Source organism: Amblyraja radiata, chromosome 19 (genome assembly GCF_010909765.2).
Source record: "Amblyraja radiata isolate CabotCenter1 chromosome 19, sAmbRad1.1.pri, whole genome shotgun sequence".
Lineage (NCBI taxonomy): Eukaryota > Metazoa > Chordata > Chondrichthyes > Rajiformes > Rajidae > Amblyraja > Amblyraja radiata.
Genome location: NC_045974.1, coordinates 29,142,123 through 29,155,588, shown reverse-complemented (window position 1 = coordinate 29,155,588; position 13,466 = coordinate 29,142,123). Strand labels below are relative to the sequence as shown.

Sequence of the window (13,466 nt, the reverse complement as noted above, 5' to 3'; positions counted from 1 at the left end):
TCGTTGGATGAATTACAAGCAATGACAAGTCAAAGTATAGGAGGGAGATTGATCATCTGATTGAACACTGCTAGGACAACAATCTTGCTTTCTACTAACACTCTACTCCAGGTGGAGCTGGTCCTCACCCTTAACAAATCCTCCATCGACTCCTCCCACTTCCTGCATATGAGTCTGAGGAAGGCTCTTGACCCGAAACGGCTTTTGGATAGGCACACAGAAGTGCAGAGAATAGAGTGAAATGGATCATGTCAGGCAGGTGATATCAGTCTAACTTGACATCATGTTCTGAACAAATATTGTTCCTGTGTTGTACTGTTCTATGTTCTAGAAGTACATGTCCCCTACAACTCACACCAACTGGTACAGGTGCACCATACAAAGCGTTTTAGACCATCTATTTCAGCTCCATCCAAGACCGCAAGAAATTGCAGCGAATTGTGGACGCAGCCTAAACCATCACACATACCAACCTCCCTTCCATTGACTCCATTTATACTCCACGCTATCTTGGCAAGGGCAGCAACATAATCAAGGATGAGTCGAACCCTGGCCACTCCCTCTTCTCCCCTCTCCCATTAGGCAAAATGTATGAAAAGGTGTGAAAATGCACACCCCCAGAATCAGGGACAGTTTCTTCCCAGCTGTTATCAGGCAACTGAACCATCCTACCACAACCAGAGGGCAGTGCTGGTCTACCTCATTGGTGACCACGCATGATCCTTGGTCAGACGTTGCACTAAGTGTTATCCCCTTATCATGTATCTATGCACTGTAAATGGCTCGATTGTAATCAAGTATTGTCTTTCCACTGAATTGATAGCACGCAACAAAATCTTTTCACTATCCTCGGTACATGTGACAATAAACTAAACTGTAACCATAACTGTAACTGTACATTGTCTAAATGGTGAGATGCTGCAGATCTCCAGCGTGCAGAGGGATTGGGGTGCTTTAACGTATTATGTGAAAAGGGCTGTTATGCCAGCACAGTAAAGCAAACAGATTTTTTTATGTTTGAGGGGCCAAGTAACCTACTCTTACCTCCAATTGTAAATGGCTTTGTCAGCCACTGAGACCATTCTCATACTGAAAGCTCTCACTGGGATTGTGTTGTGTAGATATTTTTGAAATTCACAAACATTCGGTGACAGACATATCACAGAAGAATATTTAAAACTGATCAAGTTATTGAAAATATTAAAAGGCTTAACATTTTAAATGCCATCCTTTAAAAATAAATTAAAATCAAAATTAAACATTTTAAGTTAAATGAATAAGGATCTGCTGCCTCTGTTCATTTGAATGGGAATGGGGATGTCCTAGCTGCATTAAGTGTGACCTGACCATGGGCAGTTTTTTGTACACGAGTACTTTAAATTCTGGGGATATCATGCTAATTCTTTGGAAGAAAAAAGGACGTACCTTTAGAAAGGAGATGAGGAGGAATTTCTTTAGTCAGAGGGTGTTGAATCTGTGGAATTTATTGCCACAGATAGCTGTCAAATCAATGGATATTTTTAAGAAATGGAGATAAACAGATTCTTAATTAGTGAGAATGTCAGGGGTTACGGGGAGAAGGCAGGAGAATGGGGTTGAGAGGGAAAGAAAGATCAGCCATTATTGAGTGGCAGAATAGACTTGATAGGCTGAATGACGTAATTCTGTTCCTATAACTAATGAATCCACTGGAGCACCATGCGGATAGTCAGCAGTGTAGGGAGCAGAGCAGTAGATGTCACTGCTGATTTCCACCAGAATTAACCAGTATTTCCATGGGGACAAGTAGGTAAGTCTCTGCATTAAGCCAGGCGTATATGTTTGAGAGATCTGCACCAATACAATTTGAGCAAAGTATTTGTTTTACTCTGACCTTTAAATGACATTTAATAACTTATTCAGAATGGTATAAGGACATTTGCAAAACCAGTTTGTCTTTGGCAAACTGCATTATTACATAATTAAAGATAGGATGAAGGTAAAGGGCAAGCAAGTTATCATTTTATGTATTAAAACTAAACAATCACTTGTGATAACAAGAGATCACAGAATCACAAAGGACTGGAGTCATAAATTGCATCCTCTATGATACAAATAGGTAAAATGACACTTTTACTATAATATTTCAAGCAATTTGCCCTATTCCTCTTTGTATTAATGATCCTTTGATAAGGATTATATTTTTCAAAAGTACCAAACCTGCAGATTACCTTAACGTGAAAGACCGTGAAAACGTGGTATGGTTGAATTATCCACAAATACCAATTTTGGCATGTTCCTTTTCATCTAATTATATAATTATATTTGATTGTATTAGACTGCTATTTTCAAGATCCAGAAATGGTGAAGAACATTGTTTTTGATTCAACAGAATGTCTGCCAGTTGCTAATGGACATGCGACATACATCAGTTAAGAAGACAGAGATTGAATGTAATAAATTGTTATTGAGCCCTTTTCAAGAAAATATTTCGACATTTCTCTTTGCAATTTAGAGATATATATTTTAAAAAACAAGTAGACCCAACAGTTGTCCAATAAGTTGCATGGATATCCTTGTAGAAACAAGGAATCGCAGATGATAGTTTTCACAAAAAGACACAAAGTGCTGGAGTAACTCAGCAGGTCAAGTAGCTTCTCTGGAGCAAAGTTTGTAGAAGGACCCTGACCCGAAATGCAATCTGAAGGATCCCGACCCGATACGTCACCTATTCATGTTCTCCAGAGATGCTGCTTGACATATTCAGTTACTCCAGCACTGTGTCCTTTTGCATGGAAATCCTTTCTAAGTTATGCAGTATTTATTGGAATCCAGCAAATTTAGAAAGTGACTGTATGTAACACAACACTTCAGACTGGCAACATTATATATGAATCACATTCCTTGTTAATATTAACACAGTGGAGAGTGAATGCAAGAAGCATCTGGTCTGTCTAATAGGTATGGTGACCAGGCAAAACCAGGTACTACCCATCCTGTCATCTACCTTCATGCCCAGTTATTCCTCATCATCCTTGCATTTTTCCAAGATCCAAAGATTTGCCAAACATTTGATAGGTGCTTTTTGGTTAGAAAAGAATAGTCCTAAATATTTTAATAAAACAATCCCCTTCATTTACTGTTGTCATGTTCGTGTGAGTGGGATTTGCTTGTGCTCCAATTATAGCCATTGAGATTGGGCCATTTCAAACTGAATTTTCAAGGTGATTTGGATCTATTCTCCCCAAAATATCAGTCTGGAAGCATTAGTTCTGACTGGTTATCTGTACGCAGTAGGTCATATGATGAAAGACATGCCAAACAATGTGGAAGGAGTTTCTGGAACTATCAAGGATCAGGATCATGAGCTTAGATCACAAAGAATTTTAGGCATCATTTGGTACTACCCATTAAGCTTTACTCTGCAAAAGCAAAATATTACAGGTTGGGAATCTGAAATGACAATAAAGAGCCATTCTGATTAAATGTAATTGACCCAAAAAATTAATTATGGATGTTACTTGAACGTTTGGATTTTTTGATATTAATGATTGATGGTTATCATGAGTTTCGGGCTAATAATTTTTTTAATTAGAAGTAGGTTGTTCTTAAGAAATATAATTGAACAGGAAGGTTAACTCCGTTTCACTCTCCACAGAGTATTTCTAAACTTTTTTTCCGCATGTCAGGCTAGAAGACTTCCATTACAACTTGGTAAAGTGTGGGCCCAGAGCCAAAGCAGGCATCTGGGATGTTGGTGAACAGAAGGACCAACAGTGTAGCTCTTTAACAATTTAAAGATTGCAAAGAGACTGAGGAACAGCTGAGAAGGAAAATTTAGTCAAATAAGGTCATAAAAGAAAGGGAACGAAAGATGAGAGGGGGAATGGGAGAGAGGGAAAATTAAGAACCAGAGCACTTAGGTATAAGGCAAGGGGGAAACATTTACTAGGAACTGTGAGGCTACCTTTTCACACAAAGAGTGGAAAGTATATGGAACGAGCTGCCAGAGGAGGTAGTTGAGGTAGGTACTGTCACAATGTTTAAAAATATTTGGGCAAGTACATGGATAGGATAGGTTTAGAAGGATATGGGCCAAATGCAGGCACGTGGGACTAGTAGTGATGGGGCTAGTTTGGTGGCATGGATAAGTTGGGCCGAATGGCCTCTTTCCACGCTGTATGACTGAATGACTTTAAGTGTTATAAAGGACTTATTTGCACATAGATAATCATAATCAGTGGCTTGATAATTTTATTTCTGGCCAAATTGGAGAGGCCAGGACACTAACATTGAGTAAAGGCTTCTGGGCTGCTAGGCCATTTGGTCAATTTAAATGTGCCTTCTGCAGAAATAGGACAAGCTGCAGAATGATGCCAGTTTGTCTAGAGCCTAGATAAGAGCTGCAGGAAGAGAATGAAGTATCTGCCGGTCCTCACAATTAGGTGCAAATTGCATGGAATGGATTGGATGAATGCAAACCAGACATACGCATTGTATATAATGTTGCAAAGCTTTACTTTGCTAGATGTTGATTGGATTGGTCACATGATTGGTCACATCATTGAAGATGCGTCCCAGCGCATCTTGAAGATGTATCTTTCATACCGATTAAGTATTGAGCCTTGTCTGGTTTTCTTGAATATGAAGGAGCATGTTGCGATGTTTGCTTCCTTTCAGGAGCACCATTTGCATACATTGTATTAGTCACTGTATTATTGGGTTAGGGAAATGTCTATCCTATACTGTGTTAATCGACACCTGTTATTGGACTGTAATGAGACTACCCCTATGTGGTTCGGTCCCTCAAGGTTCGGGGACCTATAAAAGGCCACTCCCACGAGGTCCTGTGTCGATCTTCTGGGAGAATGCTTCGGACTGCGCGACCTTCTGGAGTGTCTCTGCTTGAGCGAGGCTAAGAGGGCTTGATCAGGCAGATACGAGGATCAAACCCGTGGTGGTTAGCGATGGTAGTGGAACTGTAATTGTGTTTTGTCAAAATAAAGTTTAGATGCGCAAGTGCTTGACTCAGTGATTTTTGACTGAAACTAGACTGGGGGAAAGCTTAGAACGAGCTATTTACAATAATATGTTGTGTGCCAGAATCTTTAGCAAAAGTAATTATAAAGAATAATGAGGAGGTTGCCCTTTTGCTTGCAATGCTTAAGAGCTAAGGAATTGATCAAGTTACAGCAGACAAATGCTACAACATGGCCACTACGGAATACGGGCACCACAAAACATAATGACTGCTATTGCTGAATTGCTTTAACGTGGTCTAAGCATTGTTCTTGCAATTAAAGCCAGTGGTAATGAATATTAATGAGTGCCATTTGCCAGATGTAGATGGTTTATTGAGAGAAAACAGATTGCCATTAAAGCATAGGACACCATGTTCTGCTCATTTCCTTGAGCCATTTTCTCTCACTGGTGTTGAATGGTCCAGCGACTATTTCTGAAAGCTGCGGATCTGCTGCATACTACGCTCAATCCCATACCTCGTACACATGGATAGACAAGTTTGGAGGGATATGGACCAGGCGCAGGCAGGTGAGACTAGTGTAGCTGGGACACGTTGGTCGGTGTGGGCAGGTTGGGCCAAAGGAGCTGTTTCCACACTGTATCACTCTATGACTATGACTCTATGACATCTTCTAAGTGCAACTGAAGAACCCGAAGAAGGGTCCTGACCCGAAACATCACCCATCCTTTTTCTCCCGAGATGCCACCTGAACCGTTGAGTTACTCCAGCACTTCGTGTCTATCTTCGGTATAAACCAGCATCTGCAGTTCCTTTCTATATATTACTATGCACTGTGTAATCTCCTCAAGGTATGCCTACTTTGAAGAGGTTCTCCTCCTTTCTCCGACGGAAGTTCAGCAACACTCTCTCTGACTGCTTCCCCTCTGCGATTCCTACTGCTCTCCAGCTCTACGACTATGTTTTAACCCTGAGAATCTGAAGAAGAGTCCCGACCCAAAACGTCAGTAATCTTTTTTCTCCAGAGAGGCTTCCTGCCCCCGCTGAGTTACTCCAGCACTTTGTGTCTATCTTCTGAAGAGTTGATAGTACCGATTGAGAAACAATAGCTGATTGGATGAAGGAATGAATAGAGTATAGTGGAGCAAACCTACAAAACTGGGTCAAACGGGCAGTGACATGACTGTCATAGACATGTTGAGAAAGTATGAGAGCCAGAAAGATTTCTCAATTAAAATCAAAAAAAGATGTTGTGTATTTCCTCTGGGTCGAGCAGAAACCAATCATGTTAGACCTGGTGTGAGATGCGAGTTCAAAGCTAAGCAAAGACACTGAGGCATTTAGAACAAAGGAGAATGATGGGGGTGGTTGTGACAGGTGTGGTGGGAGCTTGCAAAGACTGAGATGAAAAGTTGGACTACATTGAAAATGTTGATGACAACAGTGCAAAGGAAGAATGGAAGGCTCAAATTGTTTTTATCCATGTATACTGTGTGGGATTGCCTGCTGTACAATAGACTTCCCTTTAAATAATAAGTGCATTAGCTGACTCATCATAAGCAAAGCCATTCACTGATACATTTAGAAACAGTCGGTTGATTTCTGCGATTCATGCTTCTGGAATGGCCATTTCAATTTCAATTTTGAATGTGAACATTCCTGTATCACAATTGCAACTCATTGACTGAAATTTCTTATTCATTAAACAGTAACAAATCACAGCAGCAGATGGGAAATAGCAATCATTAGTGTAAGTTGCCAATGAAAACATAGCCAGAAGCAAACAAGTATTAACATAAACAGGGAACAAATGCTGCCGATGAAAAATTGAACTGAGGAAATCGGTCCACATACCTGTACATTTTTGAAATTGCACACTATTTTGACCTTAGGCAGTTATTAATTTGACAAATGTGGCATGCAGTAATGTTTAAACAGTGCAAAAGGTTATAAGAAAATATAGAATTTGGATTAAACCTACCCGAATATTGATACTTCACTGCATAGAATTAAATCCAAAATTAAACTTAATAACATTTTTCTTCAGAAGCATGCCCTTTTCAGTCACATCTTGGAATTTAAACTCACAGAACCTTCAGTATGAGCTGCAAAAACACAGTAATGTGGCAGACTACACCACCTTAAGATCATATGAGTATGACATATGAGCAGAATTAGGCCATTTGGCCCATCGAGTCTATTCCTCCATTCGATCATGGCTCAAACCCATTATCCTGCCTTCTCCTCATATCCATTGACCCCTTTACTAACTGAAAACCTATCAATCTCCACTTTACAAATACCCAATGTCAATGAAAATCCACCAATGTTAATGTAATCTACAAAGGTATTAATCAGCCCACCTACATTAATATATACTACAGACATCAGATAACCCAGAACTGACCCATGCAGTACACCACTGGTCATAGGCCCGCAACCGGTATAATAGTCTTCCACTTCTACCCACTGGCTTCTATGGGTAAGCCAGTTCTGAATCCACATTACTGTTGAACGCATACATGCTAATCTTCAGCATCAGTCTACCATGAGGGAGGGACCTTCTCAAATGCCTTGTCAAACTCCATGTAAATGACATCTATTACCCTACACATCAATCACATTTGATAGTTTCTCAAAACGCTAACAATTTTGTAAGATATGACTTTTTTTGGACGAAACTACGTTGACTGTCCCTAATTAGCTCATTCTCTTCCAAATGGGAGTAAATATGGTATCTGCTTCTACCACCTACCCAAGCAACACATTCCAATTATATAAACACTGAAACAAGAAGGTTGATTCACTTTGTGCAAAACATTTTCTGCCAAAGATGCAAGACGTTGTTATGGAATTTATGCTGATTGAATGTATTTATTTACTGTTTCAGTAATGCATTCCTCCCACAATCCTAGTCACTTTATTCAATAACCACCTACAAAAATTAAACTCTGGTTTGTTTTTTTTACACATAACATGATGATCCTTTTTTTCTTTGCCTGAATTCCCAGGGCTGTCTATATCCATCCAAAATGGAAATTAATTGAATATATATTGGCTTTTCCCAGTCCCTTCACCAAATGCCATGCAGAGCAGTTAAGCTACTGATAGCTTTGTTTAGTTTAGAGATACAGCATGGAAACAGGCCCTTCTCCCCACTGGGTCCATGCCGACCAGCGACCCCCACATATTAACACTATCCTACACACATGAGGGACAATTTTACATTTACCAAGCCAATTACCTACATACCTGTATGTCTTTGGAGTGTGGGAGGAAACTGAAGACCTCAGAGAAAACCCACTCGATCAGGGGGAGAACGTACAAACTCCATACAGACAGCACCCAAAGTCATGATTGAACCCGGGTCTCCAGCGCTGCAAGCTCTGTAAAGCAGCGACTCTGCCACTGCACCACCATGACCCCCACTAAGGGGCTATACTATGGCCCTCATCCACCTTTTTGCACAGAAAAGAGGTAAGCGCCAGCTTCTCATTAATCTTGAAACAAGGAACTGCAGATGGAGGTTAATACACAAAAGGACTGGAGTAACTCAGCAGATCAGGCAGCATCATCAAGGGTGGGTGGCGTTTCAGGTCGAGTCATTTCTGAGTGAGAGGAGAAAAACTTCAAAGTAGACATGTCTTGAGGAGATATTGCAGTTCTATGTTCTCTAGAGATGCTGCCTGACCTGTTGAGTTACTACAGTACTTTGTGTCTTTTCTCATTAATCTATCTGGTCTTGATGAATTACTTATTGCTTCCCAACAGATTTCTAACAATTCCATTGATAATTTCCATCCTTTGCTATTCTTTGCAACAGGATTGTAGTTGACCAGGATTGATATGCTGATTAAAATAAATATTTGATCTACATGTAATTAACATTTAACTTGCACTTACTGTATCATAACTGTATTAAAAAAAATCCAATCAGGCCAAGAGAGTGCAAAATTGGATATAGCGGAGATTATCAAACTGATGTAAAATATTCACTCCATGCCTAAGTGAAGCTTGTTCATGTTTGTAGGAAGGAACTGCAGATGCAGGTTTACATCAAAGATAAGACACAAAATGCAGGAGTAACTTAGTGGGACAGGAAACATTTCTGGAGAGAAGGAATGAAGAAGGATCTCGGCCGGAAATGTCACCCTTTCCTTCTCTCCAGAGATGTTGACTATCCTGCTGAGTTACTCCAGCATTTTGTGTCTATTCTTGCAGCTTGTTGATGGTACATAATCAATAATTGGGTAATAAATTCATGATTGTTGGCAACACTGGAAGCCCGCGTACATGATGCCAGCATGTTCAATGGTCTTTTCATTGTCACATGCACCTAGGTAATGTGAAATTCCTTTTTCGCACACAGGTCAGTTAAAAATATTACTATACGTACATAGGCATAATCACACTTAAGTACAAGAGTGCAAGAATAGTAGATTACACTGCGAAAGCCACGTTTCTGGCACCATTGAGAAGAGGGACACCAATATCCTTTTTCGATACTAAACTGAAATATGAATGCTCTGGTATTTCTGACTGTTCTTGCAGTAACGTACCAAGCATTTTTGATGAAGGAATCAAGATTGACTCGGAGCTTCGTCTCCCAATGTGTGCACGCAACAGTCTCTGTAATTTATGGGCAAGATCATAATTCCGCGTAGATTTAGGTTAGATACATAGATACATAGAAAACATAGATACATAGAAAATAGGAGCGGGAGTAGGCCATTCGGCCCTTCGAGCCTGCACCGTCATTCAATATGATCATGGCTGATACGTTAGCTGGTACGATCAACTGGCAGAGATGTTGATCATAAACCTCTTCTGCTGTATGAGCCACCATTTTATTACGTGATGGTATAAAAGATTGAGGCATTTCAGCAGTGTGTTATTGTAATGCATGGTGGTCAAGTGGCAATATTAAGCAAATATGTTTAAAATACATCTCAAACTACTGGATTATGGCATTTGTTGTACCTGTACAGGAGTAGTCATCCACTTTAATGTAACCCATTTTGCAGATACAGGTGTATGAACCCGGGCTGTTCATACAAATAGTATTTTCTCGGCAGTAGTGCTTATCCTGGGCACACTCATCAATATCTGTGTGAAGACAAGTTAGCAGAAGAATGAGTAAAAATTGATGCATCAACTCACTTAAATAATCATATGACATAATCAAAAAGCAAAGACCTACTAATATGGGAAATCTGAAATAAAAATTCAGCAGGTCAAGCAGCAGTTATGAAGAGAGAAGAAAGAGACACAATTTTAGGTCCAATGAAAGGTCATCAAATAGAAATGTTAACTGATCCTCTCTCCACATATGCTGCCTGACTGCTGAGCATATTCAGCAGTTTCAAGTGGAAGTGCATGTTCCACAGTGTTACAGTGTATGGAAGTCATTTAAGTGACATTCTGTTGCATCCAGTGATTTGGACCTCAGCATGACTGAATGGTGCAACAACGGTCCCATGAACAAATCAATCATGAACAAGGGCAGCACCGTGGCACAGCGGTAGAGTTGCTGCCTTACAGCTCCAGAAACCTGGGTTCGATCCTGACCGTGGGTGCTGGCTGTACGGAGTTTGTATGTTCTCCCCGTAACCTGCGTGGGTATTATCTGGGTGCTCTGGTTTACTCCCACATTCCAAAGATGTACAGGTTTGTTGCTTAATTGGCTTTGGTAATATTGTAATATTGTCCCTAGTGTGTATAGAATAATGTTAGTGTGCAGAAATTACAGTGGGCTGAAGGGCCCGTTTCTGCAATGTATATCTAAACTAAACTAAACTAGCCATATGAGAGTGTTTTGGATGCCCTTCCAGCTACAGAGAATATCTAATCTATTTCACTAAAGCAAAAATATTTAATTCATATTTGAGACACCTGATAGTTCATACTTTAGCCAGATGATGAAATCACAAAATGCTGGGAGGCGGGGTAATAATAATTGAGAGAGTGAATGTTTCGGATGGACAGCCTCTGAATGTTAAAAAGGTAAATGATAAAACAAGTTTAAGAACCCAGTCAGGAAGAGGAGGCAAAGCAAGAATAAGGGGGAGATCGTGGAAAAGGAGAAATTGAATACATTAAAAATGGCAATGGTTGAATTACAATTTTGTTGAAAAAATTCCAGGGGATGTGAGAAAATTATCAAATTAAAAAATGACAATGGGATGGATTTTACAAAGAGTCCACAAATGACAACAGCCCATATAGCTCACTAACTATCTTGGCACTATTATTTGCCCCACAGCATCAGCCATCTCCTGATCTGTATCACAGATCTCTTTTCTTCCTACTCCCTACTATTCTTGCCATGACCCAGTTGCCCCTCAATTAAATCTCTTCCACTGACAGTTATTGATGCTCCCCTCTCCACAGTCGCCAACTGCTGAAACAATTCCAGTTTCTTTTCCTTTTATTTCAGAATTTCAGCCGTCACAATATTTTTCTTCTGCACTTCTCCCAGGAGACCTTCCACACACTGACGATTCACTCACATAAATATAATTTCCGCAGAATAGTTTTGAATTTAACCCACTTCAAGCTCTGATAGCTATTCTAATTGCACTGTTCCGGATAAATTGAAGTAATCTAGGGCTGCCTTCTGCCTAACCCCTTTAGAATAGTTAAAAATAGCAGTCTCGTTACGTTCACTTTTCTCTTCCCCAGCCATAACACGCCCACGTTCTTCCTTGATTTGAAAGTTTCCTGTTCTTAATATTCTATTTCCCCTGTGTTTCAACTAAAATCTACCAATAATGAACATTACAGATCACTAACCATCAGCACTGCAACCCACATATAGAAAACTGAAGGTAAGAGAATTCTCACTTGTGAAAATGATATCCATTTTCTTCACTTCATAGCATGCACACATATTACAGAAAGAGCAATTCACAACTCGTCTGCCGGCAGGTTGGTAACGTGAATCGTTTAATCTCTTTCTCTCTCTAAAGAAGCTGCTTGATTTACATTTGCTGTTTTGAGTTTATCGTCTGTATTGTCGATCTGGTATAATTTTGAAAGCAGAATCAATCGCAACTTACTTAAATTTGAAGAAATAGTTTAGGGATTTTGTCTTGAAAATTGACGGAGAATAAGAGCCACAGTGTAAATATTGCTCCTGGGTTTAGTAATGGCACAGTTAATGTTGCTGTTTTTCTGAGTATTGGCCTGAGGATTTTTCAGCTATGAGTAAACTTTTGATCCCCCTTTTCTTTGTATAAAGTAAGTTTCTCCTCCTCTGTGCTAAATAACCCACAATTGAAATAACAATGCAAAATTAATTTAGAAGATCAATTTTTTGGACGCTACTTCCATTGCACCACCATTTTATGATTGCCAACAACGCTAAACCCACTAGAAGTAGGCAGAATAAGACAAATCACAACTTTATTTATTTTGCATCTACTATTATTAGCTGCTACTGTCCTAAAACAATTTTATTTATTTATTTATTTATTTATTTTATTATTTATTTCGAACAGAATAAAAGAATAAAAAGCAAGTGTGAAACAGCATACAAAAAACAAAACAAGAATATTTATAAAGTGTCATAAACAATATCTATAAATAAATGAAATCGTATGTGTCCGAAAAGGAGCAGGAAGAAGCCAAAGCTTATTAATTCCCACCCCTTATTCAGCTGCTTGTAATTATCTTATACAAATTTAGCAGCTATACGTACACCATATGTACACCAGCCACTATATGTACACCAAATGATTTACATTTATACACTAATCAAATATTTACAAAGCCATACAAAAAAGAAAAAAAGAAAAAGAAAAGAAAAAACCCTCATACAGTATACAGTATCTTAGTCATATATACAACCCATCACACTATAATCACCCTTCCCAATACAATCAGTATAACAAATATCCCACTCACATTCACCTATCCTCATCCCAATCTTTTTAAACAAGTGCTTTTGTACATCTTTTTAAACTGAATTATGCTTGTGCTAAGTTTTATCTCCTGTTCCAGACCATTCCACAAATTCACACCACAGATTGCTATGCACATACTTTTAAGAGTTGTTCTGACATTGAGTTTTTATAAAATTATGTTCCCTCTCAAATTATACCCACCCTGCCTTTCCACAATCACAATGTGTTTAACCAGACGTGCTGAATAGATGATCAAATCCAACCACCACTGAAGGTAGACTACAACCTATTGGCTCCATTCAATATGATATCAGGTAAAGGCTGGATTCAGCTAATGCTTTTGGACCAGATAACATCCCAGCTGTGAAGAACTATACTCCAGACTAAACATATATCCAGCAAAGCTGTTCAAGTTTCAGTTATAACACGGAAGCCATCTGGCTAATTGCTGCCTAATCTGTCGGCTCTCAATCATCATCAAAGTGATGGAAGCTGTCGTCACAAGTATTATCGCACCAACAACCTGCTCACAGATGCCCAGCTTGTGTTTTGCCTGACCTATTTGCCTCCAGACTTCATGACATCCATGCAGCAAAGGGCTG

The 13,466-nt window shown here is 39.4% G+C and overlaps 1 protein-coding gene across 1 annotated transcript in view; it reads right to left on the bottom strand.

Moving 5' to 3' along the window:
- nell2 (neural EGFL like 2) overlaps nucleotides 1–13,466 on the bottom strand; it is a 257,810-nt gene that overhangs the window by 128,436 nt on the left and 115,908 nt on the right. The window contains exon 13 of the mRNA XM_033038138.1: nucleotides 9,941–10,066. Coding sequence (XP_032894029.1) covers nucleotides 9,941–10,066 — 126 coding nt within the window. The remainder of the gene's footprint in view (nucleotides 1–9,940; nucleotides 10,067–13,466) is intronic.